This window comes from Tamandua tetradactyla, chromosome 5 (genome assembly GCF_023851605.1).
Source record: "Tamandua tetradactyla isolate mTamTet1 chromosome 5, mTamTet1.pri, whole genome shotgun sequence".
Taxonomy (NCBI): domain Eukaryota; kingdom Metazoa; phylum Chordata; class Mammalia; order Pilosa; family Myrmecophagidae; genus Tamandua; species Tamandua tetradactyla.
In genome coordinates this window covers 31,622,133-31,647,169 of record NC_135331.1, presented here as the reverse complement: position 1 = coordinate 31,647,169, position 25,037 = coordinate 31,622,133, and the positions used below count along the sequence as shown (strand labels likewise).

Genomic DNA, 25,037 nt, shown 5'->3' with positions numbered 1-25,037 from the left:
GGTGTCAATCTGTTCTAGTTTGCTAGCTGCCTGAATGCAATATACCAGAAATGGAATGGCTTTTTAAAAGGGGAGTTTAATGAGTGGCTAGTTTACAATTCTAAGGCCGAGAAAATGTTCCAGTTAGAACAAGTGTATAGACATGTCCAATCTAAGGCATCCAGGGAAAGATATCTTGGTTCAAGAAGGCCGATGAAGTTCAGGGTTTCTCTCTCAAGTGAGAAGGCACGTGGTGAACACAGTCAGGGCTTCTCTCATCTGGAAGGGCACATGGCGAACACAGCGTCATCTGCTAGCTTTCTCTCCTGACTTCCTGTTTCATGAAGCTCCCCAGGAGGCATTTTTCCTTCTTCATCTCCAAAGGCTGCTGGCTGGTGGACTCTCCTTCCCGTGGCTATGTCGTTCCCTATTCTCTCAGAGATCTCCTTCATTCTCCAAAATGTTTCCTCCTTTAAAGGACTCCAGAAACTAATCAAGACCCACCCAAATGGGTGAAGACATGTCATCACCTAATCCAGTTTAACCACCACTCTTGATTAAATCACATCTCCAGGGGGATGATCGGATTTTAGTCTCAAACATGCAGTACTGAATAGGGATTAGAAGAAACGGCTGCTTTTACAAAATGGGATTAGGATTAAAACATGGCTTTTCTAGGGTTCATACGTCTTTTCAAACCAGCACATGATTCTCCAGAGCACAGGTTATGGGGATCGGGATATTACCCATCCCACGGGGGTTGGGAGGATAAAAAGGTTACTACCCATAAAATTCATTACAACGACACCTGGCAGTATTGGTCTTCATTAGCTGATGAAAAAAAGAGTTGAAAAGATGAAGTGATCCAATTGGTGGGTCCAGTATTAGAACCCATGGAAGATTCCGTGCTCGTGTCACCAGACCAAAGACGGCTAGATCTGGACACCGCACTCCCTCTTAATGCAGGCGACACCAGAGGGCAGTTGATTGCACTGCCCCTTCCCACTGAATCCAGACTGGAGCTCAAAATACTTCTGAATTCAAAACCAAGACTGCATTATCACTTTTCTGGGCTCTATGCACTTTTTGCCCACCTGGGCCCCCTTCTTACATTAAAAATATATATATAGGTTTTACGATGGCTATGGTATAAAGACATTTATACCAAAATGTCTTTTGGTATAAAAAATTATTATACCAAAATTATATAAAGACATGTATACCAAAATATCCAGGCTGGATACATTAATATATATTCATTATTATATTGTTCTTCTGTTCTGATATTTAAAAATTAAAGAATAAAAACACGGGCCTCTAAAAGTGTTGTGGGGCCTAGAAGCAGTGCCAACCGTGCCTACAGGATAAGTCAGCTTTGCACACAGCCCCTGGCGTGCATTCTGTTGCCTCCCTGATCACTGATTTGATCGTTAAGATATAAAAATAATAATAAGCTGTTATTAAATAGTCTTGCCTGTAAATATAATTGGTCCGGTTTAGGCTGTTTACACGGTAGGCTATGTCTAACACTAATAACTGCTGTGGAAGTGTGAATGCATCCAGGTTTCCCAAAGGGTAGTTTGGCTCAATACATTAAAACCCTAACATAGTTTGTTCGACCTGGTCATTCCACTACTCAAAATTTGTCCCAATGTAATCATCAGCGAGGTGCCCAATTGCTTGGTTCAGGTTGTTTATTGAAGCACTGTTTATCATGGTGAAAACTGGAGAAACAAACTAAGCGTGTTATAGCAGAGGATGAGCTACATAACAAAAGATGCCTCCATAGGATGGAAAACCTATTGTTTAAACTGTTAAAATGATGTAACATGGTATGGATCAATAGGCAGACATTATATTAACATTAAAAAAAATAGCAACAACGACAAAAAAGAAAAAGCCAATGCTATGAAACAGAAATATCAGTTTGGATTTGGGATGTTCTAGGCTGCAAGTCACAAAAGAAACCCCTATTTAAACCGGCTTAAACAATAAAGAGAATATGTTGGCGCAAATAACAACAACAGCAAAAACTGTCTAAGGGCAGGGAGGGCTTCAGATGAGTTTCAGTCTGGTGGATGAAGTCACCAAGATCTTTGCTCTCTCTGTTCTTTTTTGCACAATATCAATTTATCCTTAGACCAGTTCCCTGCATTGTGTCAAGATGGTTACCACCGGTAACCAGGGCTGCATACAGGCTTTTTCATGCACATCTCATCATGGGGAGGTCACCTTTTTTGTGTGTGTGTGTTTTTTTTTTTTTTGGTAGCTTCAGAAGAGAAAACAAATTGAAAGCTGTTAGCAAAAATCTCCTTGTATCTCACTAGTCCATCCATGATCCAATCAAGGGATGGGAATTGCTTACTGGCTTAACCAATCAAGGCCCATTCCTGAAGCTGTTGAGCGGGGTCCATTATAATCCAATTCCTGTTAAAAAGGGTAATAGGTTTCAACAGATGTTGTGGAGGCAATGTAATAGCCAATCAATTTTATAAAATATGTACATATCAATAAATTTGCCTAGAAAGAAAAAATCTAGAGGGAAACAACCCAAAAAGTCAACAGTGTTCAGTTCTTAATGGGCAAAATTATAGGTGAAATTTTTTTCGGCATTTTCTGTATTTACCTAAACACAAAGAGTAAACTTGTTTACAAAAATAATGGGACAGGGCGGACCGCGGTGGCTCAGCAGGCAGAGTTCTCACCTGCCATGCCGGAAACTCGGGTTCGATTCCCGGTGCCTGCCCATGCAAAAATAATAATAATAATAATAATAATAATGGGACATATCTCACTGGTTCCCTCTATCTCACCTCCTCCCCAGCAAGGACCCAACATAGCCAAAGCTGGAGACTCATGGAGCCTGTGGTTTTTCTGCTGATGGAGCCAAACCTCAGTGCCCTGTGGACCCATGCTGTTCGCTGGACGGATGCCACCAAACCACTCTCATTGCATTAACCAGTATGCTGTGGCCTAAAGGGGCCACAGGCTGGGCTGCTGAGGGTTTGACTAACCAGCCAGTGGAAGTGGCAGTGGAGACAGTGGCCATTACAGTACCGGGAACATTCTGGCATCAGCAGCCACACGAGTCCCAGGACAGGTCGCTGCTGGTAATCCACGCCCTTCTGTGACAGCCTGTAATGTTGGCCAAGAGCCTTCCTCTGGTAGGGCTGGAGTTGGGGCTTAGTCTGCGATGGGGTCAGTCTCAGACAAGGTCAAGGTTAGACCTTAGTCTCAGGCCAGGTTTGGAACTGAGTCTGGGGCTGGCGTCAGAGCTCAGTCAATGACTGGGCCAGGGATAGTCTGTAACCAGGATCGAGGCTCAGTTGTGACCAGGGCGAGGGCTCAGTCAGTGACCGGGCTCAGGGCACAGGGTCAGGGTTCAGTCGTGTGACCAGGCTTGGAGTTCAGTTAATGAGGGTCAGGGCTCAGTCTGGGGACAGATCTCAGTCAATGATGAGAGTTGGAACTCAGTCTCAATCTGAGATCAGGGCTTAGGTACTGGGGTTAGAGTTCACCCTGTGACTAGGGCTCAGTCTTAGGCAGGGATCAGGGCTCAGACTGGGTCCAGATTGAGGTCTCAAACTGTCATCAGCCTTAGTTGGACTGAGGTGATTAGAGTCAGGGCTCATTCGAAGGCCACACACAGTCAGAGCTCAATCTAGGTCTGAGGTAGAGGGCTCGATCAATCCCAGCATTAGGGCTCAGTTGGGATCTAGAATCAAGGACATGACCAGGGCTTGGTCTGACTCCATGCTCTGTTCTGATCCCTGGTAAAGAAGTTTCTGGAGACATGGGAGCCCAGGGCAGGTCTGTCTGCAAGAAACAAGAGCCCCCTAGCCAAACAGATCAGATGCTCGTCCCTGCAGTAAGCCTCCCCTTGCCTGCCGAAGCTGGGTGTTCTACAGCCTTCTAACCTACATGGCTCCGCTGCTCGAGATCCCCTCGCACCAGAATAAAAATAGCCACTCACTTCAGAGCAGCTGACAGCGGGTGCGGGCTGCCTGGGAGGAGGGGGAGCTCAAAAGAGGGAGGACGGATGTTTGAGCTTGGCCCCAGCTGTGTGACCTTGGGAAAGTCACTCCTCCTTGAACCCACTTCCTGGGGGACAGAATGGGGAGTGAGGATGATACCTGACCGAGAGGGTGGAAATGAGGGGCCAGGGACAAAATATATCGTACCTGTTACTAGTAAGGAACCCTCGGGTGAGGTCTTGGAAGGAAGAATGCTGCCCTATGCCCTGAATACCTCCTCCTCGGGAAGCTTTCCCTTTTGCTTACCTCTTCTATCTTCCCCCAGTACCCTGTACCATCCTGTATGCCTCGAGACATTTCCCAGCTGGTGGCCCCTGAGCTTGACCTTCCTCATGGTGGGCTTAAGTCAGAGGGGCCATTAGCCTATTCAGGCACCCCTGGGAAGGAGGAAAGAGGAAGGAAGAAGATTTCTCTCCCATTCCCTGCTCATGGTGTTTGCACTCTGAGCCAAAGGGCCAGGGGGGTATGCATCCAAATTTCGCATCCCTTCACAGCCGGAATCTTCCACACTCCTGATCTTTGCATCTGCTACTCCCTCTGTTTCCTGGGACATTTCTCCTCTTTTCTATTTGGCAACATGGGCTCTCCTTCAAAGAAGGGGTTCAACAGTCACCTTCTCTGTCTGGGGTAGTGGTGGGGGTGGAATTACCCACGACCCCCCTGGGAATCCCTGCTCTGTCTGCTACTGGTTGTGGAATCCCTGGTTTCTTCTCTCTCTGTCACATGGGGAATTTTCTCCCAATCTCACAGGGTTACTTCGGAGAGTAGCTAAAATAATCTATACCAACCGCCAGCTCTCTCCCTTCCTTTCCTTGACCCAAAAAGTCCGGAGGGTGGCACTGAGAGCTTCCAGGAGGGGCCGGGTGGGCTGTACCCTCTGCCTTGGCACACCACCACCCACCCCTCGGTATGAGGGGAAGGAGGGAGCCAGGAGGGGCCTCCGGAGACAGCCGTCTCCAGGGGGGCGGCTCTCCTTGGCAGCTGCCCCCAGCCTGCCGCCCTGAGCCCCAGAGCCTGTTATCAACCTGCTTAGTCATCACACCAGGAACTCAAAACATAGCTCCTACCCGCTCCCGGCTCAGTTGGGGTCCATCCCCCGCCCCCTTCCCCTGACAAGGCCAGGCCTGGGGTCTCAGAGCCCCTTCCTCTTCCTTCCAGACATGCAAATGCTCTGGGGCCTCAGTTTTGACATCCATTAAATGGGCGGGCTGGATAATGATGGTGATGGTGATGAGGAGAAGGAACTTACAGTAGCAGCTGCCTTTCCAGAGAGTTTGCCTGTGCCAGGCTCTGTGCTAACCACCTCATACGCATTATCTTGTTTAGTCTTCACAGCAATCTTTGCTGTTTTTATTTCCCCAACACAAATAGGAATCTGAGTCACTTGCCTAAGTAAGTCAGTGGCAGGGCCTGAAACAAGGTCACCTGCAGGGTCTGAGCTCAGGGAGGGGAGGGTGATGGAAAATCCTGTCACCCTTTTCATGCTCACTTGCATGGGATTTGCCTTGCTTTTAAAGGACACTGATGTCCCTCTACCGGCCCCAGGTGACTGAGCCCCTGGGTCTGGTTTCAGGGACCTGAATCTGTCTCCCAAGAGTGCATCAGAAGTCCAGTCTTCTTGGGGGCCTCAGTCTCTTCCTCTGTCAGATGGGGGATGGCTGAGTTCAAAGGTTCCTTCTGTCTCTTGTGGCCTTAGCACCAGCACCATGTCCATTTTCACCTCCTCGCCTGCCGCCACCATCAACACTATTACTTCCGCCCCTTCCTTCCACCACCTCTACCTTCACCATAGTCTGTGTTCTTCTTGTCACCTCCACCATTGCCAGCACCATCACCTCTCCCTCTTCCACTATGTCCATTTCCCTATCCTCATTATCATCTCTAGCATCTCCTCTCATCTGAGCCATAACTACCACCTCCACCTTTGCCAGCACCATCTCCACCACAACTCACGTCCCCCATCATAATTACCTACATCACCAGTGCCACCACCACCTTGTCACCACTGTCATCACCTCTACCATCACTGTCCACAAATCTTTCTAATATGGCCTGAGTCTCTGCCCATGCAAATTCCAGCCTCACAGAGATGCTGGCCCAGACACACAGACTAGACACTAACACCCTCAAACAGAGGTGGGAAGTTTATCCAGGACAGGAAATGAGACATCTGTCCATGCCTTTCGTGAAGGGGACCACACAGACCCATGAGGACGCAGGGGTGAGTGTTGATCAACCAGGAACATTTATGCACAAAACTCTGGACCTCTTTTGCCTAAGCTGGGTGGGATTGCTCCTCTCTAAATCATCCAGCAAATCTGGAAGAATTGGGGTTTCAAGGCTGCTTAGCAGGAAGGAATAGTGTGGAGGTCCCACAGTCATACATCCCTAACCAAATCTGACCCTTGAGTGACTCACTTTCCTCATTCATTCATTCATTCAACAACACTGCCCTGGTCCTGTTGGGTTCGAGACCCTGCGGCGTCCTGGCCAGAAGAGTTCCCAGGTCTGTTTTTGTTCTAACTATGAGTTCATCCCCCCACTGCAGGGCCCCTTTCCACCCCAATTCCCTTTCCCCAGATACTCCAACTGGCTTTTGCTGGTCTTGGGTCACTGAGGGAGCTTCCTTTCTTCTCTGGGACTCGGGAGACCTCTCTAGTTTGCTGGGTGACCTTGAGCGAAACCAGCTCCCTCCCCAGGCCTGTGTCTCCCCTTCCCAAACCATGCCCAGTGGGCACTGGGAAGGAGAATGCCGAAAGGAACTGGGTTGGGACAGGGCTGGCCATGAGGACACCGGATAGAGACTAGATATCTGCAGAAAAGGAGAGGCCAGCGCTGCTGAGGTTGAAAGGAGAAAGGGCTCTGGTGTCTGGAGCCTGAGTGCCTGGCTCTGCAATGGGAAATAAGAGGGATAGAGCCAGGATGGGGCATGGAGGGAGGGTGCAGAGGTGGGGGGGGGGGACCAAGTCCTGAAAATGGGGCAAGGGTGGGGGCCAAGGCAAACCCTGAGTTGGCAGGAACTCAGGGCGAGGAGTCAGGTTTCTCTGAGGCCCTGGAGAGGGTACTAACCTCGGAGCCTCCTGTCCCTACCTCACCTGCAGGTGTGTCAATGCCCCTCCCTGGAGCAAGGGCTGGGCAAGCCTCCAGGAGGGAGGGTGGGGACAGACTGCCTCCTCCATGCTGCCAGGTGAGACTTGGGCCAGGCCAATTAGCCCACCCCACCTCCAAGGCCTTTCCAGTAGGAGCAGCTAGCATGAGGGGTTCCCAAGGGGGAAGCCACCTGGCCCTGGCCACCTCCAGGTTGGGAAGTGGGTGCCTGTGCCTTTAAATTCTCAGCAGGTTGAAGTGGCTGATGACATCACTGGTTCCCGGGGAGCGGAGGAGCTGGAGTCAGAGCCTGAGGGAGCCCGGGCTGCCAGGGGCTGCAGACATGGAGGGCCAGAGCAGCAGTGGCAGCAGGAGGCCAGGGACCCGGGCTGGCCTGGGTCCCCTGCCTGTGCCCCATAGGCTTCCTCAAACTGGGACATCCTCCAAGGTAAGACCCCTAAATCCCAGACCGCCCCCCCCCCCGCCCAGTTCCCATCCCTGGGCCCACCCCCACCCACCCCCTAGCACTGGCACCCAGGTGCAGCTGGCTAGGGGACTAATATTCTCCTCTGACCACCAGGTAGGTTCTGGGCAGAGAGTAACCTGGGGGTTAGTGGGAGGAGGGCACAGTGACAGGACACCCAGAGAGAAATGGAGTTAGCCATCTCCGGAACCCTCCAGGAGATCTATGGACCGTGCATCGGGGGATCTAACTGGGCTCCAGCTTTGCTGTGTGACCTTGGGCAAGTTGCTAGTCTCCTCTGAGCCATTGTAAAATGAGGGGGCTTATGCCCGTAGGCTAAAACTGTGCCATCTGGGGTGTCTAAGTTATTAGTGCTGGAGGTGGCAGTGTGGGGGAAAGCACACAGTGGGGCACTTGGAGCCCAAGAAGATGCCCAAAGGCAGTTTTAGTGAGCTGAGTTTGAAGAGGGAGGTGAAGGCAGAGTTTCAGGTTCTCTGAACCAAGAAGGACACATGATACAGTTGGAACTGCATCTCTGGTGGCAGGGATAGGGCCACTCCAGGGCGAGTACAGACCTTCTTCTGCCCTCCCTGGGAAAGGACGCTTCATCCTGTCTTCTGGGGACAGGGGACATCCAAAACAGGAGATGAATGGGGAGGTGAGAGGAGGTCCCTCAGGGCCCTACTCTCCGCCACACCACCCCACCGCCAGCACTTCCCAGACATAAAAAGATACCTGCTTGTCTGTCCTCACAGGTAGGGGAGAAGGTGAGAGATAAGAGCGGGAAATAGCTTGAGCACACAAAGAGGGGCAATCCCAGGGCCAACTTGCTCTGAATGTTAGATTCATCCTCGTTGAGAACAGATGATTCCATGGGGCCCAGGGGAGTCCTAGCGAGTGTTGGGCTTATAAATGCACTGACTATGGGATGAACATTCTCTATGATACAATGTGACCAGGTGCCCTGCATTCAGCCCCTTCATTTTACAGAGAGGGAAACTGAGGCCCCGGGCACAGAGTGACTTGCCTGTGATCACACAGAAGCTCAGCTTGGAATCTGTGTGGCAGTCCCAGCTGCAAGCTCTTGCTCCTGCATGGAGCTCTGGGAATTGGATGGGTAGGGCAGAAAGGGCTGTGGCCAAGGGGATTGGGAAATCTGGGTGGGGGTGGGAGGGGACCCAAAAGGTCCTAGAAGAAGGGAAGGTTATTTAACAGACTGGTCTCAGTGTATTCAGAGTGGGCACACTTGGGGTGAGGTCAGCAGCCCTCAGCCAGGGGAGCAGCAGAGACTGCAGTGGAAGAGTTTGCCCGGGGAGGTTGGCTCCTGCCACCCAACATTCTAAGGTGGGCAGAAAGTGGGTGCTGGCTAGGAAGGCCATGGGCTTAGGCCCTTGGGTTTAGGTTCATAACTCTGCCTCATCTGTTTCCCCTCTAGGGGGTCTTAGTTTCCCCATTTGTGAAAGGGGTTTCAGACTTAAGGGAAGGGATAAGGCTCCTTTGTCCTGTCTCCTCTAAGAGAGGAGCTGACCTGCAGCAGAATGGATTGAGGTGAGATATTAGAAAGAACTTCCTTAGAAATATGTCCTCCTTAGCTAGAAGGGATCTGTCTAGATCTACATGGAAGGCAGAGCCCAACCCCCTGGTCGGGGTCATCCTGAGCCTTTGATTTGTCCTTTGCAAGGTGACCTCAAGTTTTCATGTCCCGGTGAAGGTAAATGCCACGCCATTACCCATGGAACCAAAGTTGGCTCTGACACCTGTGGGGCCACGAGGAGCTATGTCACCTTCCTCAGAGGGGCCACGGCTGGCTCTGGCATCTCCCCGACCCATCCTGGTTCCACCATCCATTCCTGGGAGGCAGAAAACAGCTCCAGCCCGCCACAGCTCCAGCCTGGCTCCAGGGTCTGTGGGCCAGCTCGTGATGTCGGTCTCAGCTGGACCAAAGCCTCCCCCAGCGACCTCAGGCTCCATCCTGGCTCCAACATCCCTGGAGCAGCTGGTGGTATCTGCCTCGGCTGGACCGAGGTCTCCCCCAGCCACCCTGGGAGCCAGTCTGGCACCGGCTTCCAAGGACCAGAAGCAGGTGCCACCTGCCTCTGTGGGATCCAAGCCAGCACTGGCACCCTCAGGCCTGAGCCTGACCCTGGCTTCTGAGAAGCAACCCCCTCCTCCCCCCTCCCACTCCTCCCCGGCCACCAGTCCGGCTCCATCACCCTCTCAGGAACAGGCACCGAATTCAGGGTCTGTGACATCAGCCCCAGCCTCTGTGGGATGGACACCTGCGAGACAGAGGGGTGCCCCTGGCCCTACGCCCCTCCCTGCTTCTGAAGGACATCTCCAGGCTCCAGCTCAGGCATCTGCTCCTGCAGGCACTCCAGCCTCAACCCCAGCCCCCCCAGACCCCCGGCTGTCCCCCTCCTTCCGAGCCCGGCCAGAGGCTCCCCGCAGCAGCTCTGAGGATCTCGTCTTGCCCCGGCCACCCCAGACCCTGCCCCTGGATGTGGGCCAAAGCTCTCCAGAGCCTGGCACCCGTTCCCCTGGACTGTTGTCCCCCACCTTCAGGCCGGGGGCTCCCTCGGCCCAGATGGTGCCGCCTCTGCCCAAGCCGCCCCGGTCTCCCAACCGTTCCCCGAGCCGTTCCCCTAACCGCTCTCCTTGTGCCCCACCAACCCCTGAGATGGCCCTCCCCAGGCCTGCCCCACAGGGTGTGGGTCCTGGCGGGCACCTGAACCCCAGCCTTCAGCCCCGAGAAGTCCCAGTTCCGGCTACCACTTCCCCTTCTACGACCACTTCGCCATCCTCTTCTTGGTCAGCTCAGCCTACCTGCAAGAGTGACCCCGGATTCCGGTGAGGGTCTCCTCTCCCAAGAAAGGTGCTTGGGGCTTGAGCTCTGAGGCTAGCCATTCTTCCAGGGTGGCTCGCCCTACCCTGCCTCAGTTTACCTTCCCGAGGAAAAGTCCTCGGGGCTACTGGGCCCACCGTGGGGCCCTCTGAGGACAGCATCCCCTCCCTAAGGGACTTGCCCCAGAGAGAGCCCTGCGGGAGAGGGGTCGAGGACGAGGGGAGGGGTAACCCAGCGGTAGCCCCTCCCATGCCCCCCACCCCCAGGATCACCGTGGTTACCTGGAACGTGGGCACTGCTATGCCCCCTGACGATGTCACCTCCCTCCTCCACCTGGGCGGCGGCGATGACAGCGATGGCGCCGATATGATCGCCATAGGGTGAGGAGCAGGGTGCACGGACCCCCTCCCCGGCAGCCCCCCGGGCGCCCCGGAGCCCCGCCCGTGGTGGTGGTGGTGGGGGAAGCCTCTGGGGAGCCCTCCACCCCGACGGCCTGCCTCCACTGCCCCCAGGCTGCAGGAAGTGAACTCCATGATCAACAAGCGGCTCAAGGACGCGCTCTTCACGGACCAGTGGAGCGAGCTGTTCATGGACGCCCTGGCGCCCTTCAACTTCGTCCTGGTAACGCACCCCCCCCCCCCACCTCACCCCCAACCCTTCGGCCCCGGGACCTGCGGAGGCCGCAGGAACTGACGGTCTGGTGGGTGGGGCTGGGGGTGAGGGGAGAGGTACCCTGTCCCCAGCACGTCCGTCTCCCGCGCCAGGTGAGCACGGTGCGGATGCAGGGTGTAATCCTGCTGCTCTTCGCCAAGTACTTCCATCTACCCTTCCTGCGGGACGTGCAGAGCGACTGCACGCGCACAGGCTTGGGCGGCTACTGGGTGAGCGCGGGGACCGGGCCGGAGAGAAGCCCCTTGCCGTGGCCCATCGGCGGGGTTCCTCCCACACACACACACACCCACACACCGGGTCCATCCCCCCCCCCCCCCCCCGCCCCGGTCCCCCAGGTGCCACTCCCCGGGCGGCCAGATCCTCCCCAAGTCCCACCCAATGTCCCACCCACCCCAGGCCCCGCCCCCTTTCCGACGCCGCGCCCCGTGGCCCCCCTCTTTACCTGGGCCTCGTCCCCTGATCCGATCCCCCACCCCCACCCACCCCCACCCCATCCCACCCCACCTCCCCAGGGCAACAAGGGCGGAGTGAGCGTGCGCCTGGCAGCCTTTGGCCACATGCTCTGCTTCCTGAACTGCCACCTGCCGGCGCACATGGACAAGGCCGAGCAACGCAGGGACAACTTCCAGACCATCCTCAGCCTCCAGCAGTTCCAGGGGCCAGGCGCGCACGGCATCCTGGACCACGAGTACGGGCCCGGGAAGGGGGCTAAATGGGACCTGGGCGGGGCCAGCGGGGCAGGGGCGGGGCCTCAGAGACGAGGCTTTCTGCCGGCTTGCAGCAAAGAGCCTGAGTGGGCTGGGATTTGGGGGCGGAGAGATGGGGCCTGGGTGGGTGGGTGGCCACTCACGCTTTATCTAGGAGCGCGGATGTCGGTGAGAGTTTGATGGGGAGGGGCGGGGACTACGGGGCAGCGCTTTGCTTTGGGGCGGAGCCTAACGTTCCTCCAGACCAGCCTGTTGGTGGGCCGGAGGCCTGGACAGCAGAGTTGTGGGGTTGAATGGGGGCGGGAAGGAACTGAGGTTGAACCCTTCCGTCCCCCCCCTACGGACCCCATCTGACCCTCACCCACCAAACAGCCTGGTCTTCTGGTTCGGGGACCTGAACTTCCGCATCGAGAGCTATGACCTGCATTTTGTCAAGTTCGCCATCGACAGTGACCAACTCCACCAGCTCTGGGAGAAGGACCAGGTGCGGGATCCCAGCCCTCACCCCAAACTTCTATGCGCACAGAACCGCGTGTGCTGCCCAGGGACACACCTGGACCCCAGGCTATGTATGGTCCTTATCTCCCTCCCTGCTCTGCACCCCCCCCCCACCTTGCTTGGATTGGGGGCAACAGAATTTTGGGAGGGGTCTGCACAGACTACTGTCTATAGAATTCTGCCTTTTTGGACCCCTGCAGCTCAACATGGCCAAGAACACTTGGCCTATCCTGAAGGGTTTCCAGGAGGGGCCTCTCAACTTTGCGCCCACTTTCAAGTTTGATGTGGGTACCAACAAATATGATACCAGGTGAGCTCAGTGCTGGGGTGAGGTGGGAATGAGGGCCGAGGTCTCCAAGAGTAGCAAGCGTGTGGGAAGAGGGGACAGGAAGGGGGACCGGAGGGGAGGCTGGGGGCTCTCCTGAAACTTGGGCCACCCCTGCCCATCGCAGCGCCAAGAAACGGAAGCCGGCCTGGACAGACCGTATCCTGTGGAAGGTCAAGGCCCCAGGTGGGGGTCCCAGCCCCTCGGGACGTGAGAGCCACCGGCTCCAGGTGACCCAGCACAGCTACCGCAGCCACATGGAGTACACAGTCAGTGACCACAAACCCGTGGCTGCTCAGTTCCTCCTTCAGGTGAGTCCTGGCCTCACCTGCTCTTCCTGACTTAACCCAGGCCCAGCTTGGCATCCCACTACCCACCAGTAACCCTTACCCATGCCCTTGGCAGGGTGGGGATGAAATTAAGATCTCCATTTTCAAAAGCAGAAACTGAGGCCCAGTGACATGACATTGCTTGCCCAGAGTCAGTCAGTAAGAGGAAGAATTAGGATTTGAACCCATGCCTGTCTGGTTGCAGAGCCCAAGCCTTTTCCATCAATCTCTACCTCCCTTCTTCTGAGAAAGATCAGGGCAGCTTTTGTTAATATTCACATATATGATAAGATCAACAAAGACAAAATATATACTCAAATCCTGTGTTGTATCCATTAGTATGTATTCATTCAGTACTTATTTACTGAGTACTTACCATATGCCAGGTATAATAAGAGATAGTAATGGGGAAAGTGAGTGTTTAGTTTGTTAATGCTGACAGAATGCAAATATGCCAGAAATGAAACAGCTTTTGTAAAGGAGATTTATTAAGTTACAAGTTTACAGTTCTAAGGCCTTCAAAATGTCCAAACTAAGGCATCCAGAGAAAGATACCTTGACTCCAAAGAAAGGTCAAACAGCATCTGGGATTTCTTTGTTGGCTAGAAAGGTGCATGACTGGCATCTGAGGTCCTTGCTCCCAGTTTGTTGCTTTGTGCTTCTGATTCCAGTGGCTTCCTCACTAAGTGTCTGTGGGCCCTCACTTAGCTTCTCTGGGGCATAACTCTGGGTTCTGGCTTGCTTAGCATCTCATGGGAAGGAGCATGGCAGTGTCTGCTGGGCTCCTCTCCCGGCTTCTGGTTTCCAATGGCTCTCTCAGTTCCTGTGGGTCCCTCTGGCATTTTCCTCTGCATCTCCAAAATGCCTGTGTCTGCTCTCTCTGTCAGCTCTTTTAAGGTTTTAAAGATCCACCTTGAATCGGTGGAGTCACCTCTCCATCTAATCAAAAGGTCAGACCTACGATTGGTTGTGGCACATCTCCATGGAAACAACAGAATCAAGAGGTCCCACCCTACAAGACTGGATCAGGATGAAAAGAACATGGCTTTTCTGGGGTACATAATAGTTGCAAACCAGCACAGTGAGGCAAGATTTTAAAAAAACAACTCTAAACTCCGTAAACAGTTACTCTAGCTTAGCATTGTATTTAGGGTTGAGGTCTCTGGATGCGGAAGTGAAAAAGGAAATCTTAGAATGTCAGAACCAGACCTGAGAAGCCATCTGGTCCAACTCTGTTTTTCGGTGGGGAAACTGGGGCCACTAGAGGGGTAAGTGTGCATCCACGGGCTCAGCAACAGAGTGAGTAGAGCCCATCTTTCCAGCTTCAAAATCCAACTCTGGACTCTGTTTCTCCTGATCTGGTAAGGGGGAGCCCCACAGAGCTCTCCCTAGTAACTTTGTCATGTGATCAATCTGTGGGATCTTGGCCACCATCTTTACCTGGGAATGGAAATCTGCCCATGCTTGGCCTCCCTTGACCTTTGGTATAGAGCTTGGGTGTGACGTTTCACCCTCATTCAGGGACCTGGCCTTGGGAACCACTCCTTTTGGGCACCCCACCCTGTTCCTCCCTCCCCATCTAGGACTCTGTCCCTTGTGAAATGTTACCTGTTGGACAACTATGATTGTACTGGGCCCATTGAGGGGCCCTTTACTTATGTCATCCCTTGGAATAGTTTTGATAGGCTCTGAGATGTCACCATTCTTCTGCCTCTTTTACTGGTGAAGGAAACTGAAGCTCAGAGAACTTATGGCCCACGCCCAAGGCAAAGCAGTCAGATCTGAGCTCAGTGGGGGATTTCACCCAGAGAGGTCTTAGAGGGCATTTCTTTTTTTTTTTTTTAATTTTTTTTTAAAATACCAGAAAACACCAAACGCAAACACTCGTAATTTTTGATCATTCCATTCTACATATATAATCAGTAATTCACAATATCATCACATAGTTGCATATTCATCATCATGATCATTTCTTGGAACGTTTGCATCTATTCAGAAAAGGAAATAAAAAGAGAACAGAAATAAATTCATACATACCATACTCCCACCTCTACCCCTCACTGATCACCAGCTTTTCACTCTAAATTTATTTTAACATTTGTTCCCCCTATTATTCATCTTTATTCCATATGTTTTACTCGTCTGTTGACAAGGTAGATAAAAGGAACATCAGACACAAGGTTTTCACAATCACACAGTCACATTGTGAAAGCTATATCATTATACAATCATCTACAAGAAACATGGCTACTGGAACGCAGCTCTACATTTTCAGGCAGTTCCCTCCAGCCTCTCCACTACATCTTGACTAACAAGGTGATATATATTTAATGCTTAAGAATAACCTCCAGGATAACCTCTCAACTCTGTTTGGAATCTCTCAGCCATTGACACTTATTTTGTCTCATTTCGCTCTTCCCCCTTTTGGGTACAGAAGGTTTTCTCAATCCCCTGATGCTGAGTCTCAGTTCATTCTAGGGTTTTTCTCAATCCCTTGATGCTGAGTCTCAGCTCATCCTACGATTTCTGTCCCACCTTGACAGGAAGGTCCACACTCCTGGAAGTCGTGCCCCACACAGACTGGGGGAGGGTGGTGAATTTGCTTGTTGTGTTGGCTGGAGAGAGAGGCCACATCTGAGACTCTCTTAGGGGTGGCTCTTAGACCTAATTTTAAGCAGGCTTATCCTTTGCAGGGTTAAGTTTCATATAAGCAAACCCCAAAATTGGGGGCTCAGCCTGTAGCTTTGATTGTCTGCACTGCTTATGAGAATATCAAGAATTTAACTTGGGGAAGTTGAATTTTCCCCCTTTTTTTTAGAGGGCGTTTCTGAGGGCCCACCCAGGGGTAGGTAGAGAATGTGTCAGCCACTTCTGGAGCAGCGTGGCTGACAGGCAGGAGGGAGGGAGGAAGGAAAACCCAAAACCAGATAAACAAGGAAAGTAGACAAAAGACTGAGGCTGGCATCACCTGAGCCTTTCCCTGAGGGACAGAGGAAGAGCCTGGCTGCCTGCTACCCCCGAATAACCAAGCCTATGTGGATGACCCCCTTATCTACTTGGGATGACCCTTAGGAGAGGGAACTCATGGTTATAATTTGTCTTCATGAACTGTTGACAAGGCAATAATGGCCCTTAGTTCAAGTGGGGAAACTGAGTCTCGGGGTGGCGAGCAACTTCCCTGAGGTACACAGCAAATTAGTGCTGGAGCCTGGACCAGGGATGCTCAGACATGTCCAGTTTAGCCTAGAATGCCCGGTGCATCTTGGAACTTTACCTGCCTCCCTTGCTAGCATATAAGCAAATAATTTATCAAGCACCCACTGTATACCGGACAGTTTATGGGTATCTCTGAATCTTCAAAACAAGCTCAAGAGTTAGATAAGAGCATCTGCATTTATCACACAGGCTGTGAGCAGAAAGAGCCTTGAATGGGAAGGCAGGAAGCCTAGTATTCAGCCCAGTCCCATGCTTCGGACTCAGTTTCCCAGTCTGTGCAAATGGCCCCAAAAGGCCCTTTATCTTAGCCAGTTTATACTGACTCTGAGAGGCCCACGAGCCCTGGGTGTGTGGGACGCCAGAGGGTGGCCTCTGATGTTGCCCCCCTGTCCCCGCCTCGCCTGGGCAGTTTGCCTTCAGGGACGATGCGCCCCTGGTGCGACTGGAGGTGGCAGACGAGTGGGTGCGGCCAGAGCAGGCGGTGGTGAGGTACCGCATGGAAACAGTGTTCCCCCGCAGCTCCTGGGACTGGATCGGCTTGTACCGGGTAAGAAGGACAGGGGTCGTCAGCACCTCAGGGAAGGAAGGGGCCCGAGGAGCAGCTAGACACCAGAGTGTGGGGTCCCTGGCTTGTCCAGACTTGGATGCCACACCTGGAGGCTGCTGGGGTCAGGCTTTAGGGGTCACAGCCCTCACTCCTCTTGCCTAGGTGGGTTTCCGCCACTGCAAGGACTATGTGGCTTATGTCTGGGCCAAACATGAGGATGTGGATGGGAGCGTCTACCAGGTGCTCAAGAGGAGGAGGGAGGGGAGGAGGAGGAGGAGGGAGGGAAGGAGGACAGAGGGGAGGAGGAGGAGGACAGAGGGAAGAAGGGAGGGGAGGAGGAGGACGATGGGGGGAGGAGGAGGAGGATGGGGGAGGAGGAAGGAGGGGAGGAGTAGGAGGGAGGGGAGGAGGAGGGAGGGGAGGAGTCCCAATTGCCCCCCTGACCTTACCTGGGCCTGTACCTCCCGGCCCACCAGGTAACATTCAGTGAAGAGTCGCTGCCCAAGGGCCATGGAGACTTCATCCTGGGCTATTACAGCCACAACCATAGCATCCTCATCGGCGTCACTGAGCCCTTCCAGGTAGGCAGGCCACACAGGTCTTCTTCAAATCCCATGGCCGCCTGCCTGCTGCGCTGTGACCTCAGACCAGCAGCCTGACGTCCCTGGGTCCACCATAGGGGAGGGCAGGAGTGGCTCCAAGACGCTTCAGTGGTCAGGGCGGGGCGGGGCAGTGATCCCTGACTCCCTACCCCCCCAACCCCCCACCCCTCCACCCCCAGATCTCTCTGCCTACCTCGGAGCCGGCCAGCAGCACTACAGACAGCTCGGACGCCGGCTCGGAGGACGAGGACGACAGCACTCTGGAGCTGCTCGCCCCCAAGTCCCGCAGCCCCAGTCCCGGCAAGTCCAAGCGCCACCGAAGCCGCAGCCCGGGCCTGGCCCGGTTCCCCAGCCTTGCCCTCCGGCCCTCGTCCCGTGAACGCCGAGCTGCCAGCCGCAGCCCCTCACCCCAGAGCCGCCGCCCGCCTCGGGTGGGCCCCAAGAGGGTGAGCGAGGGCAGCAGCCAGGGCAGTAGCGAGGAGGGGCCCCCCGTGCTGCCTGGCTCCTGGGCCTTCCCGCCAGCTGTGCCTCGCAGCCTGGGCCTGCTGCCCGCCTTGCGCCTGGAGACCGCAGACCCAGGCGGTGGCTCCTGGGACCCTGATCCCGAGTCCTCAGCCCCTGACAGCCTGTCCCCCAGCCCCCAGGGCCGGCAGGGGCTAGAGGAGGGGGGTCTGGGGCCCTGAAGGGCAGGGTGGACAGGTGGGCCCAGTGGTGCCCGCATTGCCCTCATCTTCTGCTAATCTGTCTGCCTCCCTCCTGCTGCTGCTGCTATTGCTGGATCTGTACTTGCCACTCTGTCCTGGCCAGAGGGGTCACCTGGGGTCTCCAAAACCTGGGTCCCAGCACCTCAACTGGGACAATCAGCAAAGCCCTGACTTTGTCCCCCCCATCTGGGATGGGGGGTGAGGGGAATCTCTGGGAGATGTCCCAGTCCTGAAGGTCATCCATTAGGAATTAAATTCTCCAGCCTCGCTCCCGGCTCCTTCCTAACTTGTTAGCGGACTGATGTGGGGATGGGGATACATTAGAGAAAGGAGCTGAAGGGGGAAAGGGATGAGACAACTGAGCTTTATCAGGCACCACCTGTATATATGCATTTTGCACACCATCTCCTTTTCTCTGCACCCGATCTTTAATCTGTGGGTTCAGTGCCAGGCTTTGACCCATTTCACAGGTGAGGAAACTGACACCTCCAAGAGATTACATGAGCGTCTCAACATCAGACACCCAAGCACAGTTTGGCGGTGTGTTGGAGGGAGGGAACGTTTACTAGGGACTAAGCACTTTTGCATGTGTTAGTTCACTTAATCCTCAACGACCCTATGAGGTAGCTCCTGTTTACACTTCCCTTTCTCAAAGGAGGAAAGAAACTAAGTCTCAGAATGGAGGGGTGGAGTGGGAAGGGAAGGTCCCTTGCCCGAAGGCACAGGGACATTTGAATTTAGTTATATGGCAGAAAGAATGGGCCAGGGCTGGCCTGGGAGAATCACAGCAGTCATTAAGAGAAGGGGGTGTCGGGGTGGAAGGGTGTAGGGAGGCTCTTCTCCAGCACCCCCAATCCTGGATTTGAACACAGGCACTTCAACAGGTATCCAATTCCCCGGCAGCCAGGTGCTGGAACTCCCCTCGAGACATAGGTTGCAAGACATGCTTCCATCCTGGAACCTTCTCAGGTTTCTGCAATGAGTTACCCCTGCCCCATTCCCATCTGGATGTGAAGTTCCCCAGCAAGGTCCAAGCCCAGGGCATCAGAGAGAGCCTCCTGAACACCCCATCTGGGCACAGAGAGGTGGTGGTAGCAGCCCAAGGTATCCCAGCATGGCAGGAGACACGGGCCAGCATTTGGGCCTTAGACCACTCCTCCCCGCTGTCCAGCCTCCTGGGCATCCACGGGAGTCTCTGCCAAGCTTCATTCTAACTCAGGGAGAGGAGACCAAGACCCCCGGAGCCTGGCAATGCCAGGGGCAAGGTCCAGGCCGGTGCCCAGCAGAGCTGGAATTGAGGTCACTGGCTCCAGGAGTTCTGTGGCCCACTAGCTTTCCAGGCTGCCTGGGCCAGCTGCAGACACCGGCCGTAGAAGGACGTGGGGACATCCGGGGTCTCCAAAGGCCATGTCTGGCCCTCTTCTATGCCCGTCTCCTGGAGCTGAGGTCGCCCCTGCTGAAGCCGCCGCAAGTGTCGAGCTGATACCTTAATGGCTCTAAGGTCTCCAGGACAGCTGTGGGGACAGAGGTGTGGAGCAGGCTGTCAGGGTTGGCCAGAAGCCCATCGTGCTCTGACGACGGAAAGGCCAAGGCCCAGAGAAGAGCAGGGGTGGGCTGGGGTCACTGGCAAGACAGAGAGGGGAGAGTTACATCTGGGGAGGGGGCAGAATAAACCCTGGGCTTCGACCCTGAGCCCTGGGTTTGGCCACTAGCTGACCTTTGCTTTCATCACCTGTGCAAAATGAGCAACGTAACAAGGGGGATTAGCTTTGAGGATGGGAATCCAAATGAGATGGCGGGATGGGAGTATGAGTCAAGCAGGCATATCTTGGGCTGAGTGCTCCATACCCATCTCCCTAGCCCAGGCCCTTACAACCATTGCAAAGATAAGGAGCTCAGAAAGGTGCATTAGTATGTCAAGGCCACACGGGAAGTCACTGACAGCTGAGAGGCAAACACGGGTCAACTGCAGAGCTGAGGCTGGACCTGGGTGGCAGGGATATGTGTGGACGAGGTAGGGAACGACGATGGTGGAGCTCAGAGGCCCTCTCAACCCCTTCCCGCATCCCCTGGGCCCAGGTGCACCCTGAGTATGTAGGGGGACCCATCCCTTGGGAGAAGCCCTATAGCCCTACATCTTCCGGCCCAGCTCTGCCGTCACTCACCCTTCAGCCTCAGCACAGTCCGGTGGGGGGGCCAGCTTGAAGCAGCTCAGGCCCAGGAGTCCCCAAAGCGAAGTGGTGCCAGCAGGTGGGCCGTGGAGCCTCAGGAAGCGTGCCAGACTGAGGACAGGGGCGGGCTTAGGCTGGGGCAGGGCCTCATCAGCCAGGGGTCCCTTCCCAGTGGCTGGAGCAGGGTGGCCAACTGCCTCCCCGCCCCCCCCCCCCAACCTCCACCCCCAGGGTCCAAGCAGGCCTCACCGGCGCGTGCAGGTGCAGTGGAAGAGGGGCTCGTTCGCACTGTTGCGTACATGGAACTTGGTCTCCTGCGGCCCAATCTGGTGTCTGCACCGGTCTAGGTGGCGGAAGCCGCGGCAGGCATGGCGGGATCCTGGCAGTGGGGGTGGGGGTGAGGACAGCCCAGACCCTAGGGGAGCCCCACCTCCCCTCTGCACCCCACTGTTCAGGAGACACCAGCACAAGCACTCTTCACGCACACATGTCCTTCCAGGGTCTCGGGTCCTTTGTAGCCCGGGAAGTCCGCACTCATGGGTGGCCGGGAGAGTGGAGTATGGCTTCCCGAAGGCAGAGGGGGCAGGCTAAGCTGAGTGAGCAGGGTTGAGGGAATCCAGGCAGCAGGGGCAGCGTGTGGGAGACGGCGTGGTGAGCCTGGAAGGCCGACTGCAGGGAAGGTCTGCAGGGCTAGGACCCGAGGGTCCCTGGGTGTTGGGCTATCGTCAGTTGAGGTAATGGGGAGCCGTGGCAGGAGCTGAGCAGGGAAGTGATATGGTCAAGTTTGTCTTCCAGAAATCCCTTTGACTGCAGTGTGATTTGATGGGAGACGTGGGAAGATCCGGGACGAGCGTGGAGCAGGAAAAGAGGCAACTCACAGCCCCCCCCTACTCCCCACAAACACACACACAGAGGCAGGGGACGCTCCCTCACGCCAGGAACCCCTGGGTTAGGTCCTGAGCTCACCCCAAGGTTTTAGGTCACGCTGTGGGCCCTGGAGGCCTGGGTGGGAGACCCCCAGCTGGGCTACGGAAGCCTGCGGCAGCGCCTTTACTGGGATGCTTGGTGTCTTCCCGCTGTCGTGGCCACTTCCAAGGGTCCTGCTTTTGTTGGGACTTGGTGGGACCAGGCTCTGGGAACTGGGAGGAAGGGTAGTGGCTGGGGTGCTCCAGGAGATGTTGTAGCGGGTCCTGGGCTGGAGGCGGGCAAGGGGTAGCGAGCCGTACGTCCTACAGCTAGAGAGGGGGCCAGTAGTTGGTGACTGGACTCTCCCCTACCCCCAGAATATACTACCAAGACTCTGCCAGTCCCATCTCCCACCCCAGTGGGCTGTGGGGGGGTGAGTAGTGGGGTGGGGAGGGCAGCCGGGGAGCATCTGGGTCTTGGGCCCCTGCCCCGAGGAGACTTCAGGCCACAGTGAGGCATCATTCCCAGGAGGACAGACAGACAGACCTCCCTTCCCTGAGCTTGGAGCCTGGTGGGGGAAGGTACTTGGGGGCGGGGGTGGGGATGGGGGTGGGGGGTGGGCAGCCACGTACCCGCCCCACCAGTACCACGCCACGCAAGCCTCCTGCTCCTCCAGCACGAAGCAGGGGACCTCCAGCACGTTGAAGAAAGCCACACCCACGAAGTTGGAGATGGAATCGCTCTGGTTCCACAGGCATTGCTGAAACCTGTCCAGAGCCAGTAGTAGCTTAGCTCCCCAGACTGGAGGGGGGAGGGGGCTGCCACTCAGCCTTGGGGGAGGGGAGGGGGGTGCTGCTCGGCCCCTTGCCCAGCCCACCCTACCACTACCGGCCAGGTGGTTTGGGACCCAAGGGGCTCAGGCTGACCAACGCTTTAGGAGCCTCTGGAATTCTGGAGTCCGCACCCAGAAATTGGGCAACGGCACCCCGCCCCGAGCGCGCCCCCCCGCCCTCGCCCTCCCTGCCCTCGCCCACCTGGCGTCACAGTTGCAGTGGGAGATGGTAAGGAATCGGTAGTTTCGCATGCCGTAGTTGTACTGGAAGGGTGAGATGTTCTGGGGGCAGAGGTCGTGTTCCCGACAGCAGAGATCAGGGCCCTGGAAGACCCCTGCAGGGAGGAGAGGAAGGCAGCAGCTTAGCAGGGGCCCTGGCACTACACACTGCCGGCTCTGCCCATCTGATATTGGGGTGAGGGCGTGGGGGGGGGGCTGGGACCCGGTTCCCGCCCCAGCCCTGATGCAAGGACCCCGGATAACCTCAGGCCAGTACCCTCCCTCTGTGGGACTCTTCCAGTTTCAAAACTTGAAGAGAGCAGCTAAGTGGCAAGCCCTCCTGGGAACGTCCCCCTAAGAGATCTTGCACATTGAAAGGGCTTCCCAGGGGCAACTGGAGCCTGCCCCCACTTCCCGAGTTCCCAAACTCACGCGCTAAATAAAATCTCTGAAGGTAGGACTGTTGTGCGTAATGGAATTGGCAAGCAGGCAGGGTGCCACCTCCCTCGCTGGCATGAGGAGGTGTCAACAGTATGACAACCCACCCACTCCAGGTCAGAGGTGCCTAATTCTCTCCCTCCAGCTCAGCCCTCCACATGGCTGCCCAGGCAGCAGTGCCAATAGTGAAAAAAAAAGAAAAAAAGTCATCCTTTGTGGAGAAATAGTAAACGTTTGTACGTTGCCGGTGTTGGAATGTAAAATGGTGTAGCTGCTAGGGAAAACAGTTTGGCGATTGCTCAGACAGTTAGGTATAGAATTGCCATATGTCCCAGCAATCCCACTTCTAGGTATATACCCCAAAGAACTGAAAGAAGAGACTCAAACAGATATTTGCACACCAATGTTCATAGTGGCATTATTCACAATAGTCGAAAGATGGAAGCACCCCAAGTGTCCATCAACAGATGCATAGATGAACGAAATGTGGCATGTCCATATAATGGAATATTAGTTGAAGACATCATCTTGAGAGAAATAAGCCAGACACAAAAAGCCAAGTATTGTCGGATCTCACTTATGTGAAATAATTAGAATATGCAAATTCATAGAGTCAGTAATTAGAATACAGGTTACCAGGAAATAGGAAATGGGGAGCTTTAAAAAAAAAGAAAAAAAAGCATCCCTGTGTGTCAGCATCCCAGCAAGAGCTCTGTCTACCAAGCATTCCCCATGAGCCCCCTGAGAAGCCTTTTGGGTGGTGGCTTTTGGCTTATCTGACCCTAGAGGACCCCACCCTCAGGACGATGATCAATTAGGACTCCCGGATTTGTGTAGGACCTTCCCCTTCCGTGACCTCATTTACACGTTCCACGATGTGAATCATTGTCACCCCCACTTTACAGATAAGGAAATTAGGGCTCAGAGAGGTTAAGCAATTTCCTGGAGGACACACAGCCTGGGAGAGTTGGCGGGGTGGGGGGGCAGGACTAAAGCCTGCACTCCCCACTCCAGTCCCCCAGCCCGGACCCCCTTGGCTCACCCAGCTCCGAGGAGTTCCCAGCAGAGTCCCCGAAGCCACACCACAGCGTGCCAGGCATGGTCCAGCCTCTCTTCGCTCTCCGGTTCCCTCCGCCATGTGCTCCGTCCTGCTCTGCTGCTCGCTTTTCCCTGGCCCTTGCCAGGCTGTCCTCAGGCCCTCGGCAGGCCTCCCACTGACTCTGCAGGGTGGTCAGGGCTCTCTGCAGCTCGGGCCCAGGGGTGTGGGTGAAGGAGGCCCGGGTGGTCTCATGAGCGCAAAGGGTCCTGAAGGCTGCCATGACTTGGGGCTCATCCTGCCGGGTGCACGTCTGGAGCTTCCCGTGCCCATCCCAGTGGGCGTGGAACAGGGCCAGTCCCCGAGCATCCTTGCCCAGGAAGCTCAGGGATCTCAGGGAGCCGCCAGGGATGGGCTCTGCCAAGTGACAGGAGGTGCCGTCCCAGTGGAGGGCAGGGGAGCCCCCCAGAGCCAGCCCCAGGAAGCCCAGCACCCCCGGCAACACCGCCAGAACCCCCATTCCGTCCTGGCACGGGCCAGTCAGACAAAGCCCCGGGGACACCCGCCGCTGGAGACCCACGAGGCGGCGGCTCGGTGTCCGGAGAGGAAGCAGTGCCCGGCAGGCCTGGTGCGGCAGGGCCAATGAATGGAGCTGCGGGAGGAGGAGGAAGGCGGCTGGAGTGTGGGGTGATCTTGGGTTTGTAACCGAATCCACCGGCCCGGCAGGCCTCTGATTGGCCAAGGAGTGCACTTGCCAGGGCGCACGCCCCCACTCACCCTGCCCTCCTCAGCGCCATCCAGTCACCTGCCACCAGGCCCGCCCAGGTGGGGACTGTGGGAACCAAAGCTTTGGGCCCTGGGGAGCGGGGATGGGGTGGGGGGGGGCCTCCGTCTCCCAGGGCAGAGAAGAGGGTTCAGAGGCTCCAAGGGGGACCCCCGCATGCATCATTCCAGAGGTGGTTGCTGTCCCCGCCCCCCCAAGCTGGCTGGCAGGGGGCCATGGGCCGGCTGCCAGTGCTGGGTGCAGGAGGTGAGGGCAGGGCTGGGAGTCTGTGGCCGCCGCCCCTAGAACTCTCCGGGCTTCTGGGAAAGGAGTGCCCTGCCCCTGGCTACCCGGGTTGCTTCCCCACCCTCTCCCTCCACCACACACACACACACACACACACACACACACACACACACACACACACACACACACACACACACACACACACACACACGTTCCTGATTCTTGGAAAGGCTCTTGGCCTACTCAGGGCACAGCACCCCCGGGCTCCCACTTCCCGGGGCTCTGGTCCAGGAGCGGCTCTGCCGGTCTGATTGCTGGTGGGGACACAGTGGAGCAGCCTTGGAGTGTGGCATTGGGTGGGCCAGGGCCCTGGGTGTGCAGCCACCTCCATCCCTGGAGCTCAGCAGGCATCATGCGTCTC

At 55.6% G+C, this 25,037-nt stretch overlaps 2 protein-coding genes across 4 annotated transcripts; one reads left to right on the top strand and one right to left on the bottom strand.

The window, feature by feature from the left end:
- The first annotated feature begins 6,019 nt into the window (after positions 1-6,019).
- Positions 6,020-18,274, top strand: INPP5J (inositol polyphosphate-5-phosphatase J). 3 transcript variants are annotated; one of them, XM_077160519.1, is made up of 15 exons: positions 6,020-6,234; positions 7,115-7,200; positions 7,350-7,548; positions 9,245-10,410; positions 10,672-10,785; positions 10,918-11,026; positions 11,170-11,286; positions 11,590-11,765; positions 12,157-12,268; positions 12,483-12,592; positions 12,735-12,918; positions 16,562-16,699; positions 16,862-16,939; positions 17,176-17,280; positions 17,481-18,274. In XM_077160519.1, exons 1-15 carry the CDS (start codon positions 6,103-6,105, stop codon positions 17,982-17,984), a joined length of 3,330 nt encoding a protein of 1,109 aa, XP_077016634.1. In that variant the 5' UTR covers positions 6,020-6,102; the 3' UTR covers positions 17,985-18,274. The 3 variants fall into 3 exon arrangements, with proteins under 3 accessions (XP_077016634.1, XP_077016635.1, XP_077016636.1); XM_077160520.1 differs by lacking the exon at positions 7,115-7,200; XM_077160521.1 differs by lacking the exons at positions 6,020-6,234; positions 7,115-7,200; positions 7,350-7,548 and adding an exon at positions 8,110-8,318.
- PLA2G3 (phospholipase A2 group III) lies at positions 17,810-24,285 on the bottom strand. The gene is made up of 7 exons (XM_077160533.1): positions 23,614-24,285; positions 22,117-22,249; positions 21,715-21,849; positions 21,143-21,411; positions 20,426-20,555; positions 20,171-20,287; positions 17,810-19,519 (listed from the first exon to the last, which is right to left on the bottom strand). Exons 1-7 carry the CDS (start codon positions 24,125-24,127, stop codon positions 19,306-19,308), a joined length of 1,512 nt encoding a protein of 503 aa, XP_077016648.1. The 5' UTR covers positions 24,128-24,285; the 3' UTR covers positions 17,810-19,305.
- Between the last annotated feature and the right edge of the window lie 752 nt (positions 24,286-25,037).

Coding starts and splice junctions, on each gene's coding strand:
- INPP5J (XM_077160519.1), top strand. CDS start 6,103: ATGCTGGCCCAGACACACAGACTAGACACTAACACCCTCAAACAGAGG. Junction 7,549..9,244: donor AAACTGGGACATCCTCCAAG/GTAAGACCCCTA, acceptor GTCCTTTGCAAG/GTGACCTCAAGTTTTCATGT. Junction 17,281..17,480: donor GCGTCACTGAGCCCTTCCAG/GTAGGCAGGCCA, acceptor CTCCACCCCCAG/ATCTCTCTGCCTACCTCGGA.
- PLA2G3 (XM_077160533.1), bottom strand. CDS start 24,127: ATGGGGGTTCTGGCGGTGTTGCCGGGGGTGCTGGGCTTCCTGGGGCTG. Junction 20,288..20,425: donor CACTGCACCTGCACGCGCCG/GTGAGGCCTGCT, acceptor CCCTGTCCTCAG/TCTGGCACGCTTCCTGAGGC. Junction 19,520..20,170: donor GACTGTGCTGAGGCTGAAGG/GTGAGTGACGGC, acceptor CTGTCCCCACAG/CTGTCCTGGAGACCTTAGAG.